The 25362-nt window shown below is 39.1% G+C and overlaps 1 protein-coding gene and 2 long non-coding RNA genes across 9 annotated transcripts in view; 1 reads left to right on the top strand and 2 right to left on the bottom strand.

The window, feature by feature from the left end:
• Positions 1-25362, top strand: part of LOC129441453 (uncharacterized) — a 66707-nt gene that overhangs the window by 3106 nt on the left and 38239 nt on the right. The window contains exons 2-3 of one of the 5 annotated variants that reach the window (XR_012370424.1): positions 16600-16788; positions 21916-22053. The exons of 2 other annotated variants lie outside the window; for them this stretch is intronic. Coding sequence is in view for 2 of the 3 variants with exons in the window: in XM_073869306.1 (XP_073725407.1) it covers positions 21916-22206; positions 22772-22873 (393 nt within the window). In the remaining variant the exon portion in view is untranslated. Of the gene's footprint in view, positions 1-16599; positions 16789-21915; positions 22207-22771; positions 22883-25362 lie in introns of those variants that run through there. 2 more of the 5 variants (XM_073869304.1, XM_073869306.1) reach the window with 2 other exon arrangements.
• Positions 9249-11857, bottom strand: LOC129435348 (uncharacterized). 3 transcript variants are annotated; one of them, XR_012370415.1, is made up of 9 exons: positions 11730-11857; positions 11206-11258; positions 11075-11119; positions 10944-10997; positions 10409-10443; positions 10246-10315; positions 10109-10146; positions 9986-10033; positions 9249-9414 (listed from the first exon to the last, which is right to left on the bottom strand). It is a non-coding gene; the product is annotated as an uncharacterized lncRNA (long non-coding RNA). The 3 variants fall into 3 exon arrangements; XR_012370417.1 differs by having other exon boundaries at positions 10109-10143; XR_012370416.1 differs by lacking the exons at positions 9249-9414; positions 10409-10443 and having other exon boundaries at positions 9868-10033.
• On the bottom strand, positions 14340-16270 carry LOC141365239 (uncharacterized). Its single transcript, XR_012370418.1, has 2 exons — positions 15731-16270; positions 14340-15095 (listed from the first exon to the last, which is right to left on the bottom strand). It is a non-coding gene; the product is annotated as an uncharacterized lncRNA (long non-coding RNA).

Here is a 25362-nt window from a genome sequence, read left to right as displayed (position 1 = left end):
CTCCTGCCTATCACCATAGCAAAAATCAGACTTATTTACAGCAGCATTTTAAAGTTATGGTCCCATAAACTTGGGCATTTTTGTCAAGACAGTTAAATTAATTGCACTTGAATCAAATTTGAGGTACTATATCTCAGTTGCCCTCTGGGCTGCGTTTAATATTTCAATGCACTGTCACACTCAGTACTCCTGCCTATCACCATTCCAAAAATCAGAATAATTTACAGCAGCATTTTAAAGTTATGGTCCCATAAACTTGCCATTTTTGACAAGACAGTTACAGACACTGCATTTTAACCAAATTAGAGCTGCAATATCTCAGTTGGCCTCTGGGGTGCGTTTAATATCTCAATGCAAGGTCACACTCAGTGCTCCTGCCTATCACCATAGCAAAAATCAGAATAATTTACAGCAGCTTTTTAAAGTTATGGTCTCATAAACTTGGCATTTTTGACAATACAGTTACAGACACTGCATTTTAACCAAATTTGAGGTGCAATATCTCAGTTGGCCTCTGGGGTGCGTTTAATAATTCAATGCAGAGTCACACTCAGTGCTCCGATCTATCACCATAGGAAAAATCAGAATAATTTACCACAGCATTTTAAAGTTATGGTCCCATAAACTTGCCATTTTTGACAATACAGTTACAGACACTGCATTTTAACCAAATTTGAGGTGCAATATCTCAGTTGGCCTCTGGGGTGCGTTTAATATCTCAATGCAGGGTCACACTCAGTGCTCCTGCCTATCACCATAGCAAAAATCCGACTTATTTACAGCAGCATTTTAAAGTTATGGTCCCATAAACTTGCCATTTTTGACAAGACAGTTGCAGACACTGCATTTTAACCAAATTAGAGGTGCAATATCTCAGTTGGCCTCTGGGGTGCGTTTAATAATTCAATGCAGAGTCACACTCAGTGCTCCTGTCTATCACCATAGGAAAAATCAGAATAATTTACAGCAGCATTTTAACGTTATGGTCCCATAAACTTGGCATTTTTGACAAGACAGTTACAGACACTGCATTTTAACCAAATTAGAGGTGCAATATCTCAGTTGGCCTCTGGGGTGCGTTTAATAATTCAATGCAGAGTCACACTCAGTGCTCCTGTCTATCACCATAGGAAAAATCAGAATAATTTACAGCAGCATTTTAACGTTATGGTCCCATAAACTTTGCATTTTTGACAAGACAGTTACAGACACTGCATTTTAACCAAATTAGAGGTGCAATATCTCAGTTGGCCTCTGGGGTGCGTTTAATATTTCAATGCAGCGTCACACTCAGTGCTCCTGCCTATCACCATACAAAAAATCCGACTTATTTACAGCAGCATTTTAAAGTTATGGTCCCATAAACTTGCCATTTTTGACAAGACAGCTACAGTCACTGCATTTTAACCATATTTGAGGTGCAATATCTCAGTTGGCCTCTGGGGTGCGTTTAATATCTCGATGCAGAGTCACACTCAGTGCTCCTGTCTATCACCATAGCAAAAATCAGAATAATTTACAGCAGCATTTTAAAGTTATGGTCCCATAAACTTGCCATTTTTGACAAGACAGTTACAGACACTGCATTTTAACCAAATTAGAGGTGCAATATCTCAGTTGGCCTCTGGGGTGCGTTTAATATCTCAATGCAGGGTCACACTCAGTGCTCCTGCCTATCACCATAGCAAAAATCAGACTAATTTACAGCAGCATTTTAAAGTAATGGTCCCATAAACTTGCCATTTTTGACAAGACAGTTACAGACACTGCATTTTAACCAAATTAGAGGTGCAATATCTCAGTTGCCCTCTGGGGTGCGTTTATTATTTCAATGCAGGGTCACGCTCAGTACTCCTGCCTATCAGCATACCAAAAATCAGAATAATTTACAGCAGCATTTTAAAGTTATGGTCCCATAATCTTGGCATTTTTGACAATACAGTTACAGACACTGCATTTTAACCAAATTTGAGGTGCTATATCTCAGTTGGCCTCTGGGGTGCGTTAAATATTTCAATGCAGAGTCACACTCAGTGCTCCTGTCTATCACCATAGCAAAAATCAGACTTAATTACAGCAGCGTTTTAAAGTTATGGTCCCATAAACGTGCCATTTTTTACAATACAGTTACAAACACTGCATTTTAACCATATTTGAGGTGCAATATCTCAGTTGGCCTCTGGGGTGCGTTTAATATCTCAATGCAGCGTCGCACTCAGTGCTCCTGCCTATCACCATAGCAAAAATCAGAATAATTTACAGCAGCATTTTAAAGTAATGGTCCCATAAACTTGGCATTTTTGACAATACAGATACAGACACTGCATTTTAACCATATTTGAGGTGCAATATCTCAGTTGGCCTCTGGGGTGCGTTTAATAACTCAATGCAGGGTCACACTCAGTGCTCCTGTCTATCACCATGCCAAACATCAGACTTATTTACAGCAGCATTTTAAAGTTATGGTCACATAAACTTGGCATTTTTTGACAATACATTTACAGGCATTGCATTTTAACCAAATTTGAGGTGCTATATCTCAGTTGTCCTCTGGGGTGCGTTTAATATTTCATTGCAAGTTTATGGGACCATAACTTTCAAATGCTGTTGTAAATTATTCAGATTTTTGGTATATTGATAGACAGGAGCACTGAGTGTGACGCTGCATTGAAATATTAAACGCACCCCAGAGGCCAACTGAGATATAGCACCACAAATATGGTTAAAATGCAATGTCTGTAACTGTATTGTCAAAAATGGCAAGTTTATGGGACCATAACTTTAAAATGCTGCAGTAAATAGGTCTGATTTTTGGCGTGGTGATAGACGGGGGGACTTAGTGTGACGCTGCATTGAAATATTAAACGCACCCCAGAGGGCAACTGAGATATAGCACCTCAAATATGGTTAAAATGCAATGTCTATTAACTGTATTGTCAAAAATGCCAAGTTTATGGGACCATAACTTTAAAATGCTGCTGTAAATAAGTCGGATTTTTTGAGTGGTGATAGATGGGGGGACTTAGTGTGAGGCTGCATTGAAATATTAAACGCACCCCAGAGGACAACTGAGATATAGCACCACAAATATGGTTAAAATGCACTGTCTGTAACTGTATTGTCAAAAAATGCCAAGTTTATGGGACCATAACTTTAAAATGCTGCTGTAAATAAGTCTGATGTTTGGCATGGTGATAGACAGGAGCACTGACTGTGACCCTGCATTGAAATATTAAACACACCCCAGAGGACAACTGAGATATAGCACCTCAAATTTGGTTAAAATGCAATGTCTATTAACTGTATTGTCAAAATTGCCAAGTTTATGGGACCATAACTTTAAAATGCTGCTGTAAATAAGTCTGATATTTGGCGTGGTGATAGACAGGAGCACTGACTGTGACTCTGCATTCACCCCAGAGGACAACTGAGATATAGCACCTCAAATTTGGTTAAAATGCAATGTTTATTAACTGTATTGTCAAAAATGCCAAGTTTATGGGACCATAACTTTAAAATGCTGCTGTAAATAAGTCTGATGTTTGGCATGGTGATAGACAGGAGCACTGACTGTGACCCTGCATTGAAATATTAAACGCACCCCAGAGGACAACTGAGATATAGCACCTCAAATTTGGTTAAAATGCAATGTCTATTAACTGTATTGTCAAAATTGCCAAGTTTATGGGACCATAACTTTAAAACGCTGCTGTAAATAAGTCCGATGTTTGGCATGGTAATAGACAGGAGCACTGACTGTGATCCTGCATTGAAATATTAAACGCACCCCAGAGGACAACTGAGATATAGCACCTCAAATATGGTTAAAATGCAATGTCTATTAACTGTATTGTCAAAAATGCCAAGTTTATGGGACGTTAACTTTAAAATGCTGCTGTTAATAAGTCTGATGTTTGGCATGGTGATAGACAGGAGCACTGACTGTGACTCTGCACTGAAATATTAAACGCACCCCAGAGAACTACTGAGATATAGCACATCAAATATGGTTAAAATGCAATGTCTATTAACTGTATTGTCAAAAATGCCAAGTTTATGGGACCATAACTTTAAAATGCTGCTGTAAATAAGTCTGATGTTTGGCATGGTGATAGACAGGAGCACTGACTGTGACCCTGCATTGAAATATTAAACGCACCCCAGAGGACAACTGAGATATAGCACCTCAAATTTGGTTAAAATGCAATGTCTGTTAACTGTATTGTCAAAATTGCCAAGTTTATGGGACCATAACTTTAAAACGCTGCTGTAAATAAGTCCGATGTTTGGCATGGTGATAGACAGGAGCACTGACTGTGATCCTGCATTGAAATATTAAACGCACCCCAGAGGACAACTGAGATATAGCACCTCAAATATGGTTAAAATGCAATGTCTATTAACTGTATTGTCAAAAATGCCAAGTTTATGGGACGTTAACTTTAAAATGCTGCTGTAAATAGGTCTGATGTTTGGTATATTGATAGACAGGAGCACTGAGTGTGACGCTGCATTGAAATATTAAACGCACCCCAGAGGACAACTGAGATATAGCACCTCAAATTTGGTTAAATGCAATGCCTGTAACTGTATTGTCAAAAAATGGCAAGTTTATGTGACCATAACTTTAAAATGCTGCAGTAAATAGGTCTGATATTTGGCGTGGTGATAGACTGTGGTACTTAGTGTGAGGCTGCATTGAAATATTAAACGCACCCCAGAGGGCAACTGAGATATAGCAGCTCAAAAATTGTAAATATGCAATGTCTATTAACTGTATTGTCAAAATTGCCAAGTTTATGGGACCATAACTTTAAAATGCTGCTGTAAATAAGTCTAATATTTGGCATGGTGATAGACAGGAGCACTGACTGTGAGGCTGCATTGAAATATTAAACGCACCCCAGAGGACAACTGAGATATAGCACCTCAAATATGGTTAAAATGCAATGTCTATTAACTGTATTGTCAAAAATGCCAAGTTTATGGGACGATAACTTTAAAATGCTGCTGTAAATAAGTCTGATGTTTGTCATGGTGATAGACAGGAGCACTGACTGTGATCCTGCATTGAAATATTAAACGCACCCCAGAGGACAACTGAGATATAGCACCTCAAATTTGGTTAAAATGCAATGTCTATTAACTGTATTGTCAAAAAATGGCAAGTTTATGTGACCATAACTTTAAAATCCTGCAGTAAATAGGTCTGATTTTTGGCGTGGTGATAGACTGGGGTACTTAGTGTGAGGCTGCATTGAAATATTAAACGCACCCCAGAGGGCAACTGAGATATAGCAGCTCAAAAATTGTAAATATGCAATGTCTATTAACTGTATTGTCAAAATTGCCAAGTTTATGGGACCATAACTTTAAAATGCTGTTGTAAATAAGTGTGATCTTTGGTGTGGTGATCGACAGGAGCACTGAGTGTGACCCTGCATTGAAATATTAAACGCACCCCAGAGGTCAACTGGGATATAGCACCTCAATTTAGGTTAAAATGCAGTGTTTGTAACTATTTGTCAAAAATTCTAAGTTTATAGGACCATAACATTAAAATGCTGCTGTAAATAAGTCTGATGTTTGGTATGGTGATAGACAGGGGCACTGACTGTGACCCTTTCGTGTAATATTATACGCACCCAAGAGGACAACTGAGATATAGCACCTCAAATATGGTTAAAATGCAATGTCCGTACTTGTATTGTCAAAAATGGCAAGTTTATGGGACCATGACTTTAAGATTTTTTCTTGAGGATAGACAAGAGCATTGAGTGTGACCCTTCAGTGAAAGTTTAAACGCACCGCAAAAATCAGCTCAGATATAGTGCCTAGAACTGAGCTGACTATGCACTGAGTCTTTAAAATAAATCCAGAGTGCTATGTAATAAGCAATAATTTGTATAATGAATGGACATTAAAAATTGAGTTTTTGTTGTGTCATAACGTCTTGTAAAGTATAAACAGCTACAATAAGTATCAGAACCAGAATCAGAATCAAAATTAGCTTTATTGGCCAATTGTGCACACATGCACAAGAAATTCATTTTAGTTTCGTACTTACAGACATACAGTAAACTTAAATGGCAAAAAAGCAAAATTTCATGTAAAATTGAAAATTAAAACAAATAATATAGATAAGAAGCAAGTGAGAGAGTTATTTACAGATATCCAACATACAGATATCTTTTTACAGAACTACTGTCTATAAAACTGCATATAATGTACATTATACAAAATGTATTTACAGAGTTACCCTGTTAAACCCTATGGGATATTGTAATATTCAATACTTTAAAACAGCAAGGTCGGAGCAAATGTGCTACTGTAACTGCTTAAGGTGAAGATGTCTTGTGGGAAAAATTTTCTGGCACAGCAAATTTGAGAATGGTGAGAGGGAGTAATAGGGGCTCTTGCAGCCAGCCTCACTTTTGTAGTAGATTCATCATTTCTAGAGTCATCTGCAAACATCAAACACACACACACACACACACACACACGCACACACACGCACACACGCACCCACTCACACACGCACCCAACCGCCCGCACACAAACACGCACACTCGCGCGCGCGCACACACACACACACACACACACACACACACACACACACACACGCAAGCACACACACGAGCGCCCCCACACAAACACACACTCGCGCGCGCGCACACACACACACACACACACAAGCACGCGCACACACTCACAAGCACGCGCGCTCACACACACAAGCACGCCCCGCGCGCGCTCACACACACACACACACACACACACGCAAACATCACAAAGACATACATATTGGGATCATTCATTAATGCAATACAAAGATGACACGTTTAACAATTTAATTTTACATTAACATATTTAGTGTATCTTTACATTCTGACACTAAATTTTCTTTCATAACTCTGTTATTCTGTTTATTTTCAAATGTATATTACTCTCAAAGTAACAAAATAAACATAATCACTCAAAACAGCACGAATAAGAGATAATGGGCTACGGTCCCTAAGCTGTGCGTGAAAAAGAAACTGCTAACGCGGAAGCGTCGCGTCTTTTAAGGTGGAACCAAAAGCGTCAATAAGAAGCTGCGAATAAGAAGCTAGATTCAGCCTCGTGTGATTTGGTGTCGTGTAGGCAGCGCACGTGCTCTCTGCTTGCAGGTGGTGCACAGATTTACAGATGCAGATATACTGAGAGCGGCGCGGCCGTGTGAATTTTTCCCCCAGGTTTTCATGTGAAGTAGCAAGTCTTCTGGAGTCAAAAGGCGCAAGTCCAAGTGAAGTCACAAGTCATTGATGTTCAAGTCCAAGTCGAGTTGCAAGTCTTTGTACCAGTGATGAAGCTACGGGTCCACTTTGAGTTGTGGCCCATCCAATCAGAAGGCCATTTTCCAGACAAATGTGTAAATAATTTAACAAAAATAAATAATAGTAATACGAATAGACGTCTTATCACACTATAAAAATGTGTTGAAAGACTGTTTTTCCACACATACTGTATAAAAAACATATAACGTTACGCTCATCGATGATAAATGCTCGTCTGAGAAATGTATTTCTGCTTTTCTTTGCGCGAAGGGACATATTATGATCAAAGATATTGGACTTTGTTGTTATGATCGAGACTAGTGATGTTACCAGTGACTCCGAAGCGTGTGTCAAAAAAACGAACCGATTTTCATTGAAGCTTTAGGTGTGTTCGACATCGGCTGTGGCTGGATGTAACCGATCGGCGAGATTAGCCGCGTGCAGGCGGGGAGGAGCTGAAAACGGAGACGTGAAGTCGGACGCGCTGTGGTTCCCGTAGTTTGCTGCATTTACGTCAGGCATGGCTGATCACGTGCCGTTTGCTTGCTTAATCGCATTAAAAATGATTTGTAAGATGTAAACTACATAAAAAGTGAATTATACTGTTTTGAATGTCCGTGTATGAGCATGAGTGGAACTGAAGAGACTTACAGCAGTGTTTTACAAGAATAAAGAGTTCAACATAAGCATATATTATTTAAATACCAATGTAGTGGCGTCTACGTTTTTTATCCATTTTATTTTGATGAAGATGACACAATATAACATCGCGACTACATGAAAATAGCTTTAACTGTTATAAAAATACAGATTTGTGAGCATTTGTGGAACTGAGGGCGTGAAAATAAACACGAAATACACGTGATTGTTGTCATGTGGTGAATCCGACCAATCGTGAAACAGCTGTGTCGTCATTACAGCCCGTGCAGCTCCTCTTCGCGAACTGCGCTGGCTTACTCAGACGGCTGATCTCGAACCGCTCTCGCGGTACTTAAAAACCATATGACACAATCACGTGCCTGCAGCGCCAGCTGAAGTCGGACAAAAATACTAACCGGAATGCACTGCTTCAAGTCAGCCACCGATCGGTCTGCGCAGCGCCGCATGAAGTCGAACACACCTAAAGGCTTGTTCGACTTCATGCGACGCCGTAAGAACCTTCAGCCGGATGACGTCAAAGTACCGCGAGAGCGATTTAAAGGAGATTCCTCCTTATGAGTTCGCAAATCGCTCTCGCGGTACTTTGACGTCATCCGGCTGAAGGTATACGGCGCCGCATGAAGTCGAACAAGCCTTTCGTTTCACACACACCCACGTGACTGCTTCGTTATCTGATTCAAACATGTATGTATCGCTGCAGCCCGGAGACTGCAAGTGGGAGGAGCTTACGCCGCAAGTGGGAGGAGCTTATGCCGCAAGTAGGAGGAATTTCAGAAATGTGCAAGTAGGAGGAGTTTACGCCGCAAATGGGACGGCGGTGAATGAGAATGGCAGGAAGTAGCGACAGTAATGAAAATAAACGATCAAATATCACGTTCCTCATCATGGTCTGATTTCTTACAGCTTTGTTATTATTGTGTGTGTCCAATACCACTCACTGTCAATGATGAGGTCACGTTTTTACACCTTTTTTACACTTAAAGTGATGGCGGTTTAAATTCATCAGGCTGTAGGCCTTATTCAAACACATTTCTGAAGCTCCATATTCTACAATATCAAGTAAATGAACATATTAAAATGTGATGCAACTGGACTTAGTTAAGTGAATGTGTAAATACATGAAAAACATGTGGCTAATGTAAAATAAAGTTACCATCCATCTTTACTGCATTTTTTTTAAATAGCAGACTAATGTTTTTCTGAATGTGTTACACATATATTACATTTAAATTATTTTTTCAATGAACAAAATCATGTACAAGTCACTCAGAATTGATTGCAAAAGTGTTTATTTTATTTTATTATTTTTAGTCTTTGTAAGGAAACTATATCAGCTCATTAGAACTGATCTGCATGCAGTCAAATCTGCAAAATCCAGGGTGGAAGGTTTTTGAATAAATGCCCTGGAGTTCACCTCGCTTTCCCTTCCCAGCATAACCTGATGAATACACAAGAAGCACAATAAGAACTAGGGTTTATAGTTGACAGTGAACATTTACAAACATTAGGAATAATTTCTCAGTTCTGTAGGTCAATTGAATGGTGTCCAGAACTTTTAAACTCCAAGGGATGACATAAGTAAATTAGATTTTTAGTTTTCCTTTAGACTAACAACTAGTTTATTCATCACCAATTTACACAAAAAGTCCCAGGTGTGCAGCATTTGTACTCAAACCCACACTCCAAACAAGTGGAGAATGAGTACATCTTCCAGAAGAGCTGTTTGTAGTGAGATGTCTTTTTTCCAGCATGTAACACCCGAGGTGAAAAAATCACATAACATTATCAATGATGTTCTTGTTATGCATTTTATTTTTTAATGTCAATATTTACTTTCTAGCCATAAGAAGTGTGCCTGATTCTTGAACTTGTCATCACCAACTATGTCGTGTAGGCAGCATCTTCTTCTTGAAGAACAACTATGTTCTTCAGCAACGCTCCTGATAACTGAAAAGTTAGCACAGGCCGTTACATTTTTAAAAAAAGCACATTATATAACATTCAACTACCTTGAAGATAAAGCTTGATGGAGGGTCATCATCTTTTAACAGCTCATCCTTAAAGAAAAATATAAGTGTATTATTGTTCTATGATACACATTTTAAATCATCATTGCAATTGATTGTGCATACCTTGCTAAAAACAAAGGGCACAACTGCGGTTTGGTCTGCTGAAATGAAGTAAATTAAAATTAGATGACCAATATTATAGTTACATAATTTGAAACCCAGCAAAGTATATGTATTTTGTTTTATATCAAAGTTCTTACTTTCATATGCAAGTTCATTTTTTTTTCTTCCCGTAGGTTTCAGGGAGTGCAGAGCATTCTTCTTCTTCTTCTGAAAGAGAATTAGAATTAAAACGTGATAAAATTATCCATTAATTTTTTATTTGACAAAACATATCAGCAAAATATAAAAAGCTGACAATACCAGCTACAACAGCTCATTTTCTCTTTCTCCCATGTCTTCCACAATTTGATTATCATGCAACAAAAACAAATAAAGTAAGAAATAGAACAAGTTCAATATCAAAATTAATTAAATGCAAGGATGCATTACATTGATTACAAATTACAGTAAAGACTTTTGTAAATATAGAAAAAAATCTAATTAATGGTCCAATTTTAAATTATTCACCAATGAATACAACAACATTTGAATACAAAAACATTTCAAAATCTTGCCAACCCCTAATAGTATTAAGAACAGCTATTAAAGGAGTTTGATAGAGCAAGTAGTGTTTACACTTGCTGATTTTTATCATCACTGAAACACTTTGCTACTTCTTTTCACTCAAAGTGTCTGCAGAATATATTTTTACTGAAATAGTGTTATGAGCGAGTCACTAAATCATTCCGTTCCATGTCTTCCCAAAACAGTTTACAGACTGAACAAGATTTCTTCACTTCTTTAAGAGTTTCTTAAAACACCACGTTAAAAGTACAGCTAATTTTTTCACACTTACTTAATTTTCAAGCAAGATGGCACACCACCATTTTCCTATGTTCTTCATGTTTACCTGTGTACATAAAGTAATGAATGAGTACAATTTTCAATTATATTAAAATGAATATAGCTACAAAAATAAATACTTACTTCAGTGAAGTCAAACTTCTGTCCCAGAATAACATACAGTGCATACTATAATATGCAAAGACACACCAAAAAAAGTTAAATGGGTAACAGCAATTGATTTCATCTCGATGTTCCTCATTTACAGTACGTACTTGCCATCAAGACAAACACTCCAGTTATTTGACAGCCTTTGTCCTGCATTGTCCTAGCAATGAAATCAAACACACCATAAATTATTAATTGATGTGATAAACACACAACAACTTGTAAATTAAGAACTTTATACATTACAGCAGAAGCTGTGATCATAGTCATGTGGAACATAAAAAAATATCTTTCACTGATAAGTGAACCTAAAACACAATAACATGCGTTTCACATTTATTTCACTGATTGTTATGAGTAATACATTTTATAAAATAATTATGATATTAAAAAAACAAATGTTTCAATTACATTACATTACATTACATTATGGATTACGCAGAAAAAGGCATTAACTACAATGAAAACTTTTAAAAATGAAAAGTTTTAAAATAATTGCATGCATTGTACAATTAAATTAGGAGTTGTAACGTTATTGTAATATCAAATCCATTTATAAAACGTTTAAGACATTTACAATTTGAAAATCAATGCAGACCTAAAACGTACAAAAATTACACAGCCACAATACCTTATTATTATGGTCTTCAGAATCCATAATCTGGAGAGCAAATTGTAGAAATGGAATGCAGAAAAGATTTTGTCATCCACGTTACAGATTTTGTAATTTGTGTGCTAATAAAAAACTACAGAAATGTAGGGATGGCTGACGCGAAACAGTCGTTCCGAAGCTTTGCGAGATCCCGAAGCGCAGATGTGTCGAAACACTGATTCGAAGCGTGATTCAAAACACCCATGTCACGTGACTATGACCAAACGAAGCCTCGAAGTGTTTCATCAGGTGGGGTCTGCCGAATCAGCGTTTGATTGGCACGGTCGGGAACAAACAACACAATCGCACATCTGTATAAAAGTGAAATAAACGCATATTGACCTTGTGGGTTTTGTGAGAGGAGTTTTTCAAAGGCTGGAGAAATTATCTGTAAAAAATGAAGTAGGCTAAGTCCTTCCACACACAGCAGATATGTGACATGGTGCCTTGATATATTTTAATAATTTCTTATTGTTTAGGTGGTATTTATCTCTATTCAATTTATTTATTAAATAGACCAGCTTATAGTTATTGACAATGATGAGCCTAAAAGCTCATGTGGTTGTCTAACAGATGTTAAAACAACAAAAAGTATGTAACTTCATTGTGACGACGGTAATAGTAATGCATTTCCTGGGGTTCGATCCAAAGGGTTTTTGCATGAGAGTCGAGGACACTATCCATTCTTCCACCTTATCACTTGTGTCAAGCAATCAACATGTGGGATGCAATTTGTCAGCGCTCGTCTAAAACCTTGTCAAGGCTGCTCTATGGCAATACGTGCAAATGACCACTAGGTGTCACTATGGAGGCGGTTTCGAACTATGTTTCGAAGCCTCGACACAATTGATTCAACTGTTTCAGTGCTTCACGAAGCCTCGCTCTGCCCATCACTACAGAAATGTATCTGGATGCACTTTACCCTTATCTTTTTTAATACATCAAGACTAAAAACAGCGTACAAACGCCATTATAAAATGGTCTTCTTCATAATGCTTCATAATTCATAGAACTTATAATGCTTTTTTACAAAACTAAAAACTGTACAGCAAGCTTACCCCTTCATTTCAACAACACGCTGACATGTGAAAGCGGTTTTCTTCTTTGTTTTCTGATCGATCGCTACAAAACTTACGCATTAGCGCCACCAACTGAGGAGCATAAACCAATAGCTGCTACAGGTGATATAAATAAACCAATCAAAATCCTCTGGAAGTTTGTACAGCCCACTTGCGGGTAAAGCTCCACCCACTTGCTGCTTACCCACCCATTTGCAGCTGGCTCCGACCTCCGTTTATACCCATCTCCATAGAGTGCCGAAGTCATGACGTCACTTTGTAGGCCAACCCGGAAGTTAGCGGCGCATGGGTTCCCTCGATCGAAAAGCCATTCATTTTTCCCATAGACTTTTGGAAAATCGCAAAAAATAAGATCTGTGTTCAACAAAGAGTTATGAACCTTACACGTTTTGTCTATCATGATAATCTTCATAATTTAAACGAAAATTTATACATTTTGAAGCCTAAATAAAGCCGTCAGATATAAAATGCTAACGGTATGCTATAAACGGACTACAGCGCACCGGTCGCGGATCAACGTCATCACCAAGCTTCCTCAAACTTTATTTAAAAAACACGCTCGCTCATTGTGATCTGCGCTGTTTATGGACACTTATCCACTTTTTCATGAGAAATATTGCCCATTCGTTATTTCCAAAAATGTTAGAAATTTTGTTTATGCGTGATTTTTTTTTAATGTTTTATTTATTTATTAGTTTAATTATTTCGTTTGTTTATATAAACCTTAATATTATCATTGTGCCCCAAATAAACTTTAAAGATTATCTTTCACTGTATTATGTTTGATTGTATGTTTGTATACCATTTGCTAATTCGCCAGAAAAAAAAAACATCTCAGAAGCACTAGCTAGTGCCGTATCAATTTCCAATCTTACTTTTTCTTACTTAGACGATAGAAAACCATAGATCGAGGAGAGAGAACCACTATAAATCTGGACATAACAGTGCAGCTTAGATGCTGGTTTACTTACCGGTATTGTGGGCCAGCATGAGGGACAAGGTTTATCAAGTCTCATTAAGTAAAACTATGGAGAGATAGAGGAGTTATAATAGTGTTCTATGTATTTATAAGATAACTATACAATCTCTGAACAAACAGAACACAGTTAAATTCCAAACATTTAATATAATAGTTATATATAATTATATATGTTGAATTTAAAGAGAATTGTCCAATAGCATCAATGCTTAAATACAATATATTATAATTAAACCATATATGTTCCCTAAATAAACCATATATACTAATTTTGTTCACATTTTCTATATATTTTTACCTGGTAATCCACAAGCCCCAATGTGAGAGCCTGTGTAGTAAATTTAATCTCACATTACTGTGAGCTGACTGGTGTATAGTTACAATAGTATACAATAGTTTAACATTTAATTTTTGGTATTTGTTAGACAAGTGACTTACAGTGCATTCAAGCTATATCAGCGTGTTCTCTGGGAATTAAACAAAAGTTAAAAAAATGCTCCAATCACTGATCCACAGAAACATTGCAGCAAGTTTTGTAGTAAACATCTTTATTTTCATAAAATAAGTAAACTGAAAACAAACTATATACTATATAATTCACATGACAAGTCTCTACAGGGAAAGAAGGTATTTTTGCAACACAATGTGAATGCCCACATGGAAAATGCAAGTGCAAGTGTGTATAGTTGTGGCGAATTTTAATCAAGGTCCTCAAGGATGATTTCTTTGGGTCTCCTCCATCCAGCAAAGTACGTAATGGAATCCTCAAAATGAGCAACATATTCACACACAGCACTGAAAGTATCTCTATCTGGCAATCCTGTCTCCATTCGATTCACACTTTCACTCATCTGAAAGGCTGAATACCTGTCATGACAGTTACTCGTTTGTCTTTGGAGTTAGTCTTTGAGAAGCTGAATCTCTGTTATGGAATGCTCTAACTCAATCTCAAGCTGGATTCTTCTTCTTCGTCCAGACTGCAGCTCTTCTTTAGTTGTGCTTTTATTTGGTTGTTCCTCAGAATTGATAGTGAGGGTTTGATCAGCCGGAGATGGTTCATCATCTTTGTCAGCCATAAATTGTAGCCATTTCCTCCTCTTTATAAATGGGTGGTGGAACATTTTTAGGCACATCAGCCCTATCCTGTCTAAGGTAGTATGAATGATCTTCCAAAATTTGTCCAGTGGGAACATCATTTGTGGATATAAACAAAACGGGGACATTTTATCCCCTGCAGGAAAATGACAGCAGATGCGAGAATGGACACTGGACATCCGGTCAGCTCGTCTAAGGATAAATTCAAAATAAGCAGTGTTAGTTTTATGGAAGTTACACCTTTACAACTTAAAATTACAAAAATCACACAATAAAATATTTGTATTAAATTAGAATGGAGTTTTTCAGCATTTACATTAATCTTCTTCATTGATCCGTCCATGTTTATATAGCACATTCAATATAGTTAACATTTACTAGTAAAATAACAAAGATTAATATCATTGTTGCCTAATGCCTAACTAGTGCTGTTTACAAATACAATCATTATTATTAGTGGGTAAAGCAAAGTTGAATAAAAGTCAATAAACCAGGTATTATTTTGAATATTTTAATTAAACACATTTCTCGAAGTAACGTTAGCCTTTAATAAAACTGCAGCGGATCTAATCTATCTATTAAACAGCAAAGTAAACAAGCTTTAAGATATTTTAAGAGAAAGACACAGGTAAGTTATTTTAGCTGTTGATTTTGTAATGAAAAACGTTTATTGTTGCTAACTTAGCCTTTTTAATTCCATCTGACCGTCAAAGTATCATATCATTCGCGTGTTGAGCACTATGCACCATTAAAGTTTGGTCGTGCATGGCCACATTAAGGCAGTAAATACGGTGTTCACGTGGAAATCATCGTTGTGCTTACCTTACCTTAGAACAGTCTCCGCTGAGGAACATCAGACGGTAAACGAGCATCTTTCATCGACGACTTGGTGGTTGCATCTCCGGACAAAACAAAACATGTCAAACTACAGTCTCTCCACAGTACAACAATATTTGGAAAAACTACAATTTGAAAAGACTAAATATATAACGTTATGTATATTAACTGAAAGGTAAACTTCTGAGAACGTGAGGCTGAAAGGCTAGTGACAGATTTCCTGTCATGATGACGTCTAAACTCCCCGCCAAGGATGTAGTCCCTATTAGCAACTTGTTAGCAACCACCGTTTTTAAGGCACAATAAAGTTTAAAAAAATCACAAGCAGATTATAACTGGTGTATTTTATGTCATAGAACAAAACGTGAAAATATTTAGAGGTTTTGTTAACCACAGACCTTATTTCAGGCGATTTAGCAAAAACCCATTCAAAAAACCCATAGACTTCAGGGCGAGGGAACCCGTAGTGCTAAAATGCTACCTCACTTCCGCGTTTTAGCCTACAAAGTGACGTCATGACTTCGGCACTCTATTCAAAGGTTTAAAATTGTGCGATGCGCGGCGCGCCCTCATGGGTTGTATTGGAGTATTGCATTACACGGAATCGAGATATTTATATAAAAATAGTAGTAAAAAGCCTTTTCTGCACCACTTAATACCATGATATTTTTTAAATTGGTTCACACTTTATACTTTTGAGACAAGGGGTATCCTTAATTTGTTATTTTTGTTTGGAGTTAACATTCGCATGAAATGGAACATGCTTATTTAATATATTGTTACATTTATTTATGAATCTATCCTTAATTTGTGAATCCATTAATTTTTGCTTTTATTACGTTGTTTCGCTGTGATACAGCACTTTCAGCAGCAGAGGTCCTCATCGAGCTCTGATTTGAAAAGCTTCGAGTAATGAACCCTTTTCTGATACAGTTGGGTTGAACGCTTCACTGCTTCAAGAAAGCTTCACTTCGCCATCACTAATCGAGACTTTCTCCATCTTTAACCAGAAGCCCCGTCTCAGACTAATACAGTAGGACATCTAAAGGTGAGTTCAGACATTTTTGTCGCAGGTGCTGAGTCCCAATTCGCCTACTTATACTACGACCTAAAAGTATGTACTGTTTTTGTGAGGAAAATGTACATACTTTTGAGTGTGTAAGAAAAGAGTATGCACGTTCTGGGACGTACTTCGATGACGTCATGCAACGTGAACGACAACGTGGTTGCCTAGTTACGCACACCAAACGCAGGTCGTTTGGGCGGCTGGTTATGATGTTCATGTGTAACAATGTGTGTAACAAAAGCTACTTATTTTAAAGTCAAAATAGTTAAAGTTTATAGTATAACTATTGTTTAACGTATTTCATGCTTATTTTATACTTATGTATTCAAATCAAAAAATACCGCAATGAAAATGAACCATGCTTTTACTATAGTAAAATTGTAGTAACCATATTTCTTAATAAAGTTAACATTTGTACAGCCACAGTGTTACTACAAATAAGTCAGTGTGGTTAAACTATGGTTAGTGTAGTAAAAGGTGTTTATTTTCATAAGGGTTTATAGTAAGGTATAAATCTAAGACAGAAACATAAAAATAAATACATAAAAAAGGCACATGCATGACACAGTACTACAGCCATGGTACTTTATTTTCACAACATCAACCGAATATTACGAGACAATGAAATATAACTTTAATTAGGGTTAAACATTTTAATTCTTACACTTAAAAGCTGAGGGCGAATCTCCGCTGCTGGGATTGTGGGCTGTGGGCAATATTAGCCGTTAGAGTGTGGATCGATCTGCACTTCGAAATCTAACCGGAAATAGTAGACCATCCGGGTATCTTTGGGATACTCATTTCAACATACTACGATTTGGGACGTACTAATTCTAGTTTCGAATACTATTTAGGACGGATAGTATGCGAATTGGGACTCAGCAAGGGTGACTTTATAGGGCGGAACTAATCAATGGCGAAGATTGGTTCCGCCCGAAGATGGTTTCCACCTGGACCAAATTTTAAAAACACTTTTGCTTCCTGGTTTCTGGGGCAACCCAATCGGGGCTTTACGAGCAACAGGTGAGAAGATTTAATGTGGCAATTTGTGATTGGAGGATGTGTTGAAGACGAGACCTATAAATAGATCTGTAGAAATACAAGAGGGGGGAGTTGATTTCGGGGCGAGCTCCTTTCTGCCAAGGGCGGGCCAAACCTACACACTCACCGTTTGAAGAGTCTGAAGGCTCCGTTGATCCGGGGATCGCTAAGAAGTGAGTGGAAAGAGTGCGGGGCCAAAGGAGGTGAAAAAAGGTGGAGTAGTGGTTGTGTTAAAGGAGCACCACTAGTGATGGGGAAATGAAGCTTCGAATGAAGCACCGATACTTCTCTTACTGTTTCGAACCATGATTCGAAGCCTCAACGAGGGTGTCGAAAACAGTGCCATCTTTTGGTTAATAAAACATATAGCAGTTGCTTCTGGTAAAAGCTCCGTCAATGAAGCAACAAGCTGATGAAATTCAGATGAATATTAATATTATGTACAAATAAAGCTTAGACAACATGTGTGTGAATGGTCAATATAATTAATTTATTTAGTCATTAAAGGGTGGCAATAAATTCCAGTATGAGTTAATATTCACATGATTCAATACTGTATTGTACAGAATAATGTTCACATGCATATAATAACAGACGCGCACACAAGTATAAATAAATACAATATTATATATAAAGTATTATGTGGGACCAAATGTGAATAAGGCAAATAACTCATAAAAAAACCTCTAGGGTTCGAACCTTCTGACACGCAAAGCGAAGCGCGCACGTGACTAAGCAGAAAGTGAAGCTTCGTTTGTCATTGGTCACGTGATTTCAACATTAACAACACAAGCTTCGAATCAAAGCTTCATCTGGCACGCCCACTTTTGCTCGACACAAGCTCCGAAGCCTCGCTTCAAATGTAACATCACTAAGCACCACAGAAAAAGGTGTGCTTACAAACCGATTCGGTGAAGTCACATTGGAGAGCGGTGGAGGTTGCCATTTTGCTGGGTGAAGCAAGAGACAGAGACAGGAAACATTGGGCTGAGTATACTTGACTTACATTTGATGAATTTGAATGGAATAGCATACGTGCACCATTGATGTATTGTGTAAACAGTTTGGAAGACAACTCACCGGAAGTATCATTGAAGGCTATCGCAAACGGCGAGACACGTGAGGGGTGAAGAGCACTTGGCTCACTAGGAGGAAGAAATAAGGAGAGAGCATTATTACCAACTGTGAGTACATTGGATATTATACAACATCATTGTGGAAAGTGTACTGGTTCAGCGTGTGTTGTGAGCCTCCGGTGCACAGGTCAGCGGCCCCATCACGGAGCAGACTGTTGGGTGAGCCGGGAAGCATTCATACAGAGAGACGTAAGCAGCCACGACAGCAATGTTTGACATCTGGTTCTACACCTACTACAACGCCCGACAAGTCTCAGAATACTGTGGCTTCAACCCTATTTTCACATTGAGTGTGTGGAGTGCCGTGGGTGAGTCCTTGTCTTTGCTGTGCATGTGTACGCTTGAAATCTGCAGTGGGATGCTGTGTTTGTGTTGTCTGTAGTCACACTAGACTGGACGAGTCGTGGGAAACAAGAACCGTCAAGGCTGGTGAAGTGCCCTCCCAATATATGCTGTTTCGCGACTCCCGTATGAAGACTTTGATGTAAAACGTCCTGTATAGACCCCTTTTTGGATTTTCCTGGCTTCATGTAGGCGGTGGTGAACTGGACAGGTAGAACCAGACTGTTGTGAGTAGTGATTAAAAGAATTTTTGTATGCAACGAGGAAGTTGTACTGCTATAAAGAGCTGTGTGGATTAACCTTACCCGTTGCGGAGCCTCTTCAAAGGTGCGCCCCTGTCCCGATCTCTAGAACTGTAGGAGGAAGAGAGGAGAGTGAAGCGGTCGGCTCGGTGTGACGGTGGGGATGCCCCCCGACATACCAGATGCTCTTGGGAAGGCCTGGGTTAAACTGTTCTACTACACAAGGTCTGTAAGTTCATTACTTCCTGTGTTGTACCATAGTCACCGCAAGTCCACCGCCAGGGAAGAGTAGTTGATGAGAAATGGCTGCTGATAGAGAAATTGTAGGATCACTGTAAAAAGTCCCAATAATTTGCTACCCAGCCACCAGAGTGACCATAGAGCCCCAGTTACCTGTGAGATACTTACCTTTGTTCACTGCTACGAGCCACCAGAGTGACCATAGAGCCCCAGTCACCTGTGAGATACTTACCTTTGTTCACTGCTACGAGCCACCAAGGAGATTGGATCCAGTCACATGACCCTAAGAAAAGTGAAGGCACAGATACCGGTGAAATACTGACTTGTGTTCTTTTTCCCCTCGTATAGTCGAAACCAGGAAACAGACGTCGAGAAGTGGACCAGTCCAGAACGTGGTAAAACCATTTAAGATACTCACCTTGTACTGTGCCTGTCCTCAGGAGTACAACGCCACGGGTAGTATCCCCCCTCTCGGAACCACCAGGAAGGAGACCCCACTCGAAGGCCCTGGATGGAGACACAAGGAGGAAACAGTCATTAATTAGCCAGTGGTAAAGAGCCGTTCATCAGATCGGATATTCATTGTTTGTTTTTTTTCTGCCTTCAGGACGAAGAGAAGGGCGCCACGGGTCAACATAACCACAGGAGGAAGACCAAGGGTCACAAGAAGGGACGAAGGAGCTCCGTCCCCCTCCCCCCTGTGGATACACTCATCCCTGTACTGAAGTCTTCTTTGGCCCCGTCCTCCCCCTGGAAGACAGACGAGTTCTTTTTTTAATAGTCCCCTCTTACCTTCTCTGAACCATTTTAAATAATTTAAATAAAGCTTGTTTTATCCTTACTTACGCTTTGTGTGTTTGGTCATTGGGCTGGCTTTTCAACCTCGAGGTGGAAACTAGGAAGGGGCGTGACTTATAACATCTGGGTCCGCTCCGACCTGTGACATTTTCGTAATGTTTATAGTGGTGTCATTACTTTACAGTTTATAGTCAGGAGTATTACTCCAGTCCAGTCAGCTATTTGGGGGGGGGGGGGGCTCTGTGTTGTGTTATAGGCTGTATGATTTAATGTTGTTGGAATAAAATGTACACTTAAATGACAACACATGCAATTTTGTATTGCGCCATGTTGTTTGATGGCCATTTTCTCATTAAATAACAATCTCTCAAACGAGTTCTTTAGTAAAATCAAATCACTACCTGTTGAATTGTCGTAATCTATGACGCTTTCACGTCATGCATTTTGCTGACGAGGAATGACATATCATTGTTCGGAACTATGTTAACGTAACGTAAATAACGTAAAAACTAATTCCTTTACTAATTCAGTTTATATTGAGTTCTGTGTTTTCAAGTGGATTAATAATTTGGTGTGGCACTGCCCATAGACTGTATAAAACAGGCACAGCTATGCCCTATTTTTTTTCTCATTATGAGTAATAATTTGTACCTGAGGAAATTATACTCCCCCCTTAACTCAGGTTAAAATGGTCAGATGCACATCATATTTATATTAGTAATACCTCATCTAATGGAGTTTATACTCTCATAAGCATTAAGCTGTAAATACAATAGAAAGAGTTTACTAAAGGTTTCACAGCCTTAATATCACACCTGTTAAAATTATACTCTCGCCTTAACTCAAATTAAAATGTTTAAATGCACTGTCAGGTAGAGAACGCTGGCGGGTAAGGGAAGAGCAGGAAGACTCAGTACAGGTCTATAAATACATAAAATAAAACAATATTGTTAAGAGCTGTTGCTGCAAATATTCCAACACTTAGCATTTGCTATTTGTAAAATTGTTAAAAATCCCTAAAGAAAAATTATATTTTACAAATGTTCAACCTAAACACTTTAGAATTTGTTAAACTTACTGAGCTACTAAAGTACAGAGGAGAGAAGTGGCCGGAGCAGCCCACGGTGGAACCGGCAAAGGAGCAGGCCACGTTAAGACCTGCTGATTGGTCCATGACGGGACTTGCTGAGGAGCGGGCGGGACTGGCAGAGGAGCAAGATAAAAGCAAAAATAAAAATAATGGCAGTAACACTAAAAATAATGCTTTTGGAATTGTTTGAAATGTAAATAAATTTTTGAATAACTTACAGATATCCTCAGGACCAGCCGAGTGCTTGACCGCCTTAGCAGTGGCTGACAGCAGGACCGTAAACAGACCGGCCGTCGGCAGAAACGGCAGAAGGGTGGGGCCGCCAGAGGAGTGGGCGCGACCGCCAGAGAAGAGGGCTCGACCAGCAGAGGACCGAGTGCGAGCTGGGCTGCCAGAGGAACGGACGCAAGTGGGACCGGCAGAGGAGCAGCCCATGTTGAGACCTGCTGAGGAGTGGTCCATGGGGGGCCTTGCTAAGCAAAGGCAGCGGGCGGGACTGGCAACTGCGGCGGTGTGTACGTACAGTTACATGGAAGCCGCCATTTTGCGGCATCATGTTTCTACAGTAGCCCCAAACGAACAAACTGCTCTACAGAGTGCGTTAGTCATTACGTTGTCTCAGACGATGACATGTTTATCCTATGACGGCCACCATAGCTTCTCTATGTGGTTCGAAAGGGAGGGTGCAATTTGCAACCTCACCACTAGATGTTGCTAAAATGTACGCACTGCACCTTTAAAGTCATTTTTGTGATTTACAGTTTTTTTAAATCAAATCATGCTACATAATGTAAAGACTTTCTGTAAATATATAACTATTGAGCCATGTCAAAAATTTTAAACAATGTAAAAAATCTAACTTTGATGGTACTAATTTCATCATTAGATTACGAGTCTTTAGCCTGGATTTCACAGACAGAGTCACATATTGACTAAGATATTGGAGCATGTTTATTAATTATTTTTTTTTAATCTTTTTTTGAGGTCACACTGTTATGAATGTGAGATTTCTTTACATTTCTGGTTGGAAAGACTTGAGAATGCTTTAATAACATCTGCAGTCTTATATCTTACAGAACCACAGAGAGCTCCTGAATCTAACCAGCCTTCTGGACATCAGTTTGGATGCCTCCAAAGGGTGTGCTTATTTAGAAAGGAAGCGCTTTGTTCATAAGTAACATCTTTTGGTATTATTTATTCATACTTCAACTACATTTAAAGGGGACTGTATTATTTTGAAAAGATGACGAGACCCTTTTATCCTTTAACACATGCGGTGAACTTTTTATTCTGCTTCTCTGCAATACACAGCATCACATCCTATTCCCCCACTGCCCACTAGTGTCCATTTTCAGGAACTACATAACCCATCAGAATTATAAATCTATATTCAACAACTTGAATATTACGTCCCCCTTCTTTGAAAGCTTGACATACTATGTCAATAAACAAAATATTGCAGCTGTGCAAATCCTTAAGGTATAATATACCAGTGTAACAATCAGTATACAGAACATATAACAACACACTTATATTAAGGATAGTGACAAGTTTTTTTGTTTTGTTTTTTTAGGGCAGCGATCCGCCTACACCCTTTACATTTATAGATCAAGGACGACTCTTGGTTTAACTTCACGTCCTGATCTGGTGACATAATGTGAAGTAACAGAATCAGTGTTATTTATGTCGGTCTGCTTTGGTTGGTATGTGGGTACGGTGTGCAAAGCGCTTGACAAGACTTCTGGCTCAGCACTGATAGATTGTGTCTTATCTTGCAAAAGGTGACGACGATTCCTACGGAAGACTTGGCATCCTGTAGTACGTACATGGTAAGACCTGTAGGTGTCAGCAGGTTGAATGACTACAGCAGGATTCCAGCTACCCGATTCCTGAATTCGGACATGGTCTCCAACCCTTAATGGTGTGAGTGCTTTTGCAGACCTGTTATAGTACTTTCCTTGATCTTGCTGCTTTTGTTCCCGCCTTGCATGAACTCTTTTGAACTGAATTGAGGCCCATTGTCGGAAATAACCTTTTCAGGAATCCCATGTGCTGCAAATATTTTCTTCAGTTTCAGGATCACTGCAGCAGCTGTGGTGCTTTTGAGCTTCTCCAAATCAAAGTAACGGCTGTAGTAATCTACCACAACTATGTAGTCATCACTATTCCAAGTGAATAAATCGGTACCAACAGTTTGCCATGGCCGGTTTGGTATAGGGTGAGAAATGAGTGGCTCTTTTGCATTCGACATACGACGCTCAAGACAGATGGAGCACTTTTCCACCATGCTGGCGATCTGCTTGGACATGCCAGGCCAAAAGAGAATGTCTCTAGCACGTTGTTTGGATTTCTCGATTCCCATGTGGCCTGCATGAATGCGTTGAAGCATCTCTTCTCTCAGCTGCATGGGGATTATGATCTTTTCCCCCTTGAAGACAATACCACCGATCTCTGATAGCTCATCTCTATGATTCCAGAATTCTAGGATGGCTATAGGGCATCTCTTTCTTTCAGCAGGCCATCCTTCTTTGATCACTCTCTTTAGTGTGGACATTTGGACATCTCTGTCTGTTTCTTTTTGAATTTTGCTAAGCTTCGCATCACTGACGGGAAGAGTACTGAGAATAGTGTGTACTTGAACAGCCATCTCTTCAGTGAGGCTGTGATCAGTGCAAGGCATTGATTTTCTTGACAGTGTGTCAGCAACTGGAATATGTTTTCCAGGAATGTGTACAATGGTGAAACTGTACTTTTGTAACTGCCAGATCATCCTTTGCAGTCTTGGTGGTGCTGCAGCTAGTGGCTTTCTGATGATCGCTTCCAGGGGTTTATGATCTGATTCCACTGTTATATGACGTCCATAAACATATTGATGGAATCTCTTGCAGCCCCAGAGGATAGCCAGTAGCTCTTTTTCGATCTGAGCGTAGCTTATTTCTGTGTCTGTTAGTGACTTTGAGGCATATGCAAGTGGTTTACCTTCCTGCAGCAGCACTGCGCCTAATCCATACTTGGAGGCATCAACTTGCAGTGTTAGGTCTTTGCTCGTGTCGAAAAATGCCAACACAGGTCCTGGCTCCCTGGTAATGATGTCCTTCATCTTTTGGAAAGCTGCATCATGTTGTTTGTCCCATACAAACTCATTGTCATGCCGCAGTAGCTGTCTCAGAGGTGCATTTGCGTCTGAAAGACTTGGTGCAAACTTCGAAAGATAGTTGACCATACCGAGAATTGTTTCAAGTTCAGCACGATTCTTAGGTGGAGACATCTCTTTTATGGCTTCCACCTTGTGAGGGTCTGGTTTGATTCCATCTTTGGAAAGACGGTGGCCGAAGTAGCTGACTTCCGGAACGCAAACCGTTCTTTTCTCAGGATTAAGGCGAACTCCTTTTTCTCGAGATCTTTCCAGCATCCTCCTGAGGTTATTGTCGTGTTCCTCTTTTGTTTTTCCGTAGACCAAGATATCATCTACAATGGCCACAACTCCAGGCAGACCTTCATAAATCTCATCTATCTTCTGCTGGAAAATATCTTGGGCTGAGACAATGCCAAAAGGTAGGCGGCGAAATCGGTATCTACCGAAGATTGTGTTGAAAGTTGTCAATTTTGAGGCTTTTTCAGAAAGCTTGATTGCCCAGTAGCCAGATCTAGCATCCATCACACTGAA

Source organism: Misgurnus anguillicaudatus, chromosome 7, assembly GCF_027580225.2.
Source record: "Misgurnus anguillicaudatus chromosome 7, ASM2758022v2, whole genome shotgun sequence".
Taxonomy (NCBI): Eukaryota; Metazoa; Chordata; class Actinopteri; order Cypriniformes; family Cobitidae; genus Misgurnus; species Misgurnus anguillicaudatus.
This window is presented reverse-complemented; position numbering and strand designations above follow the sequence as displayed.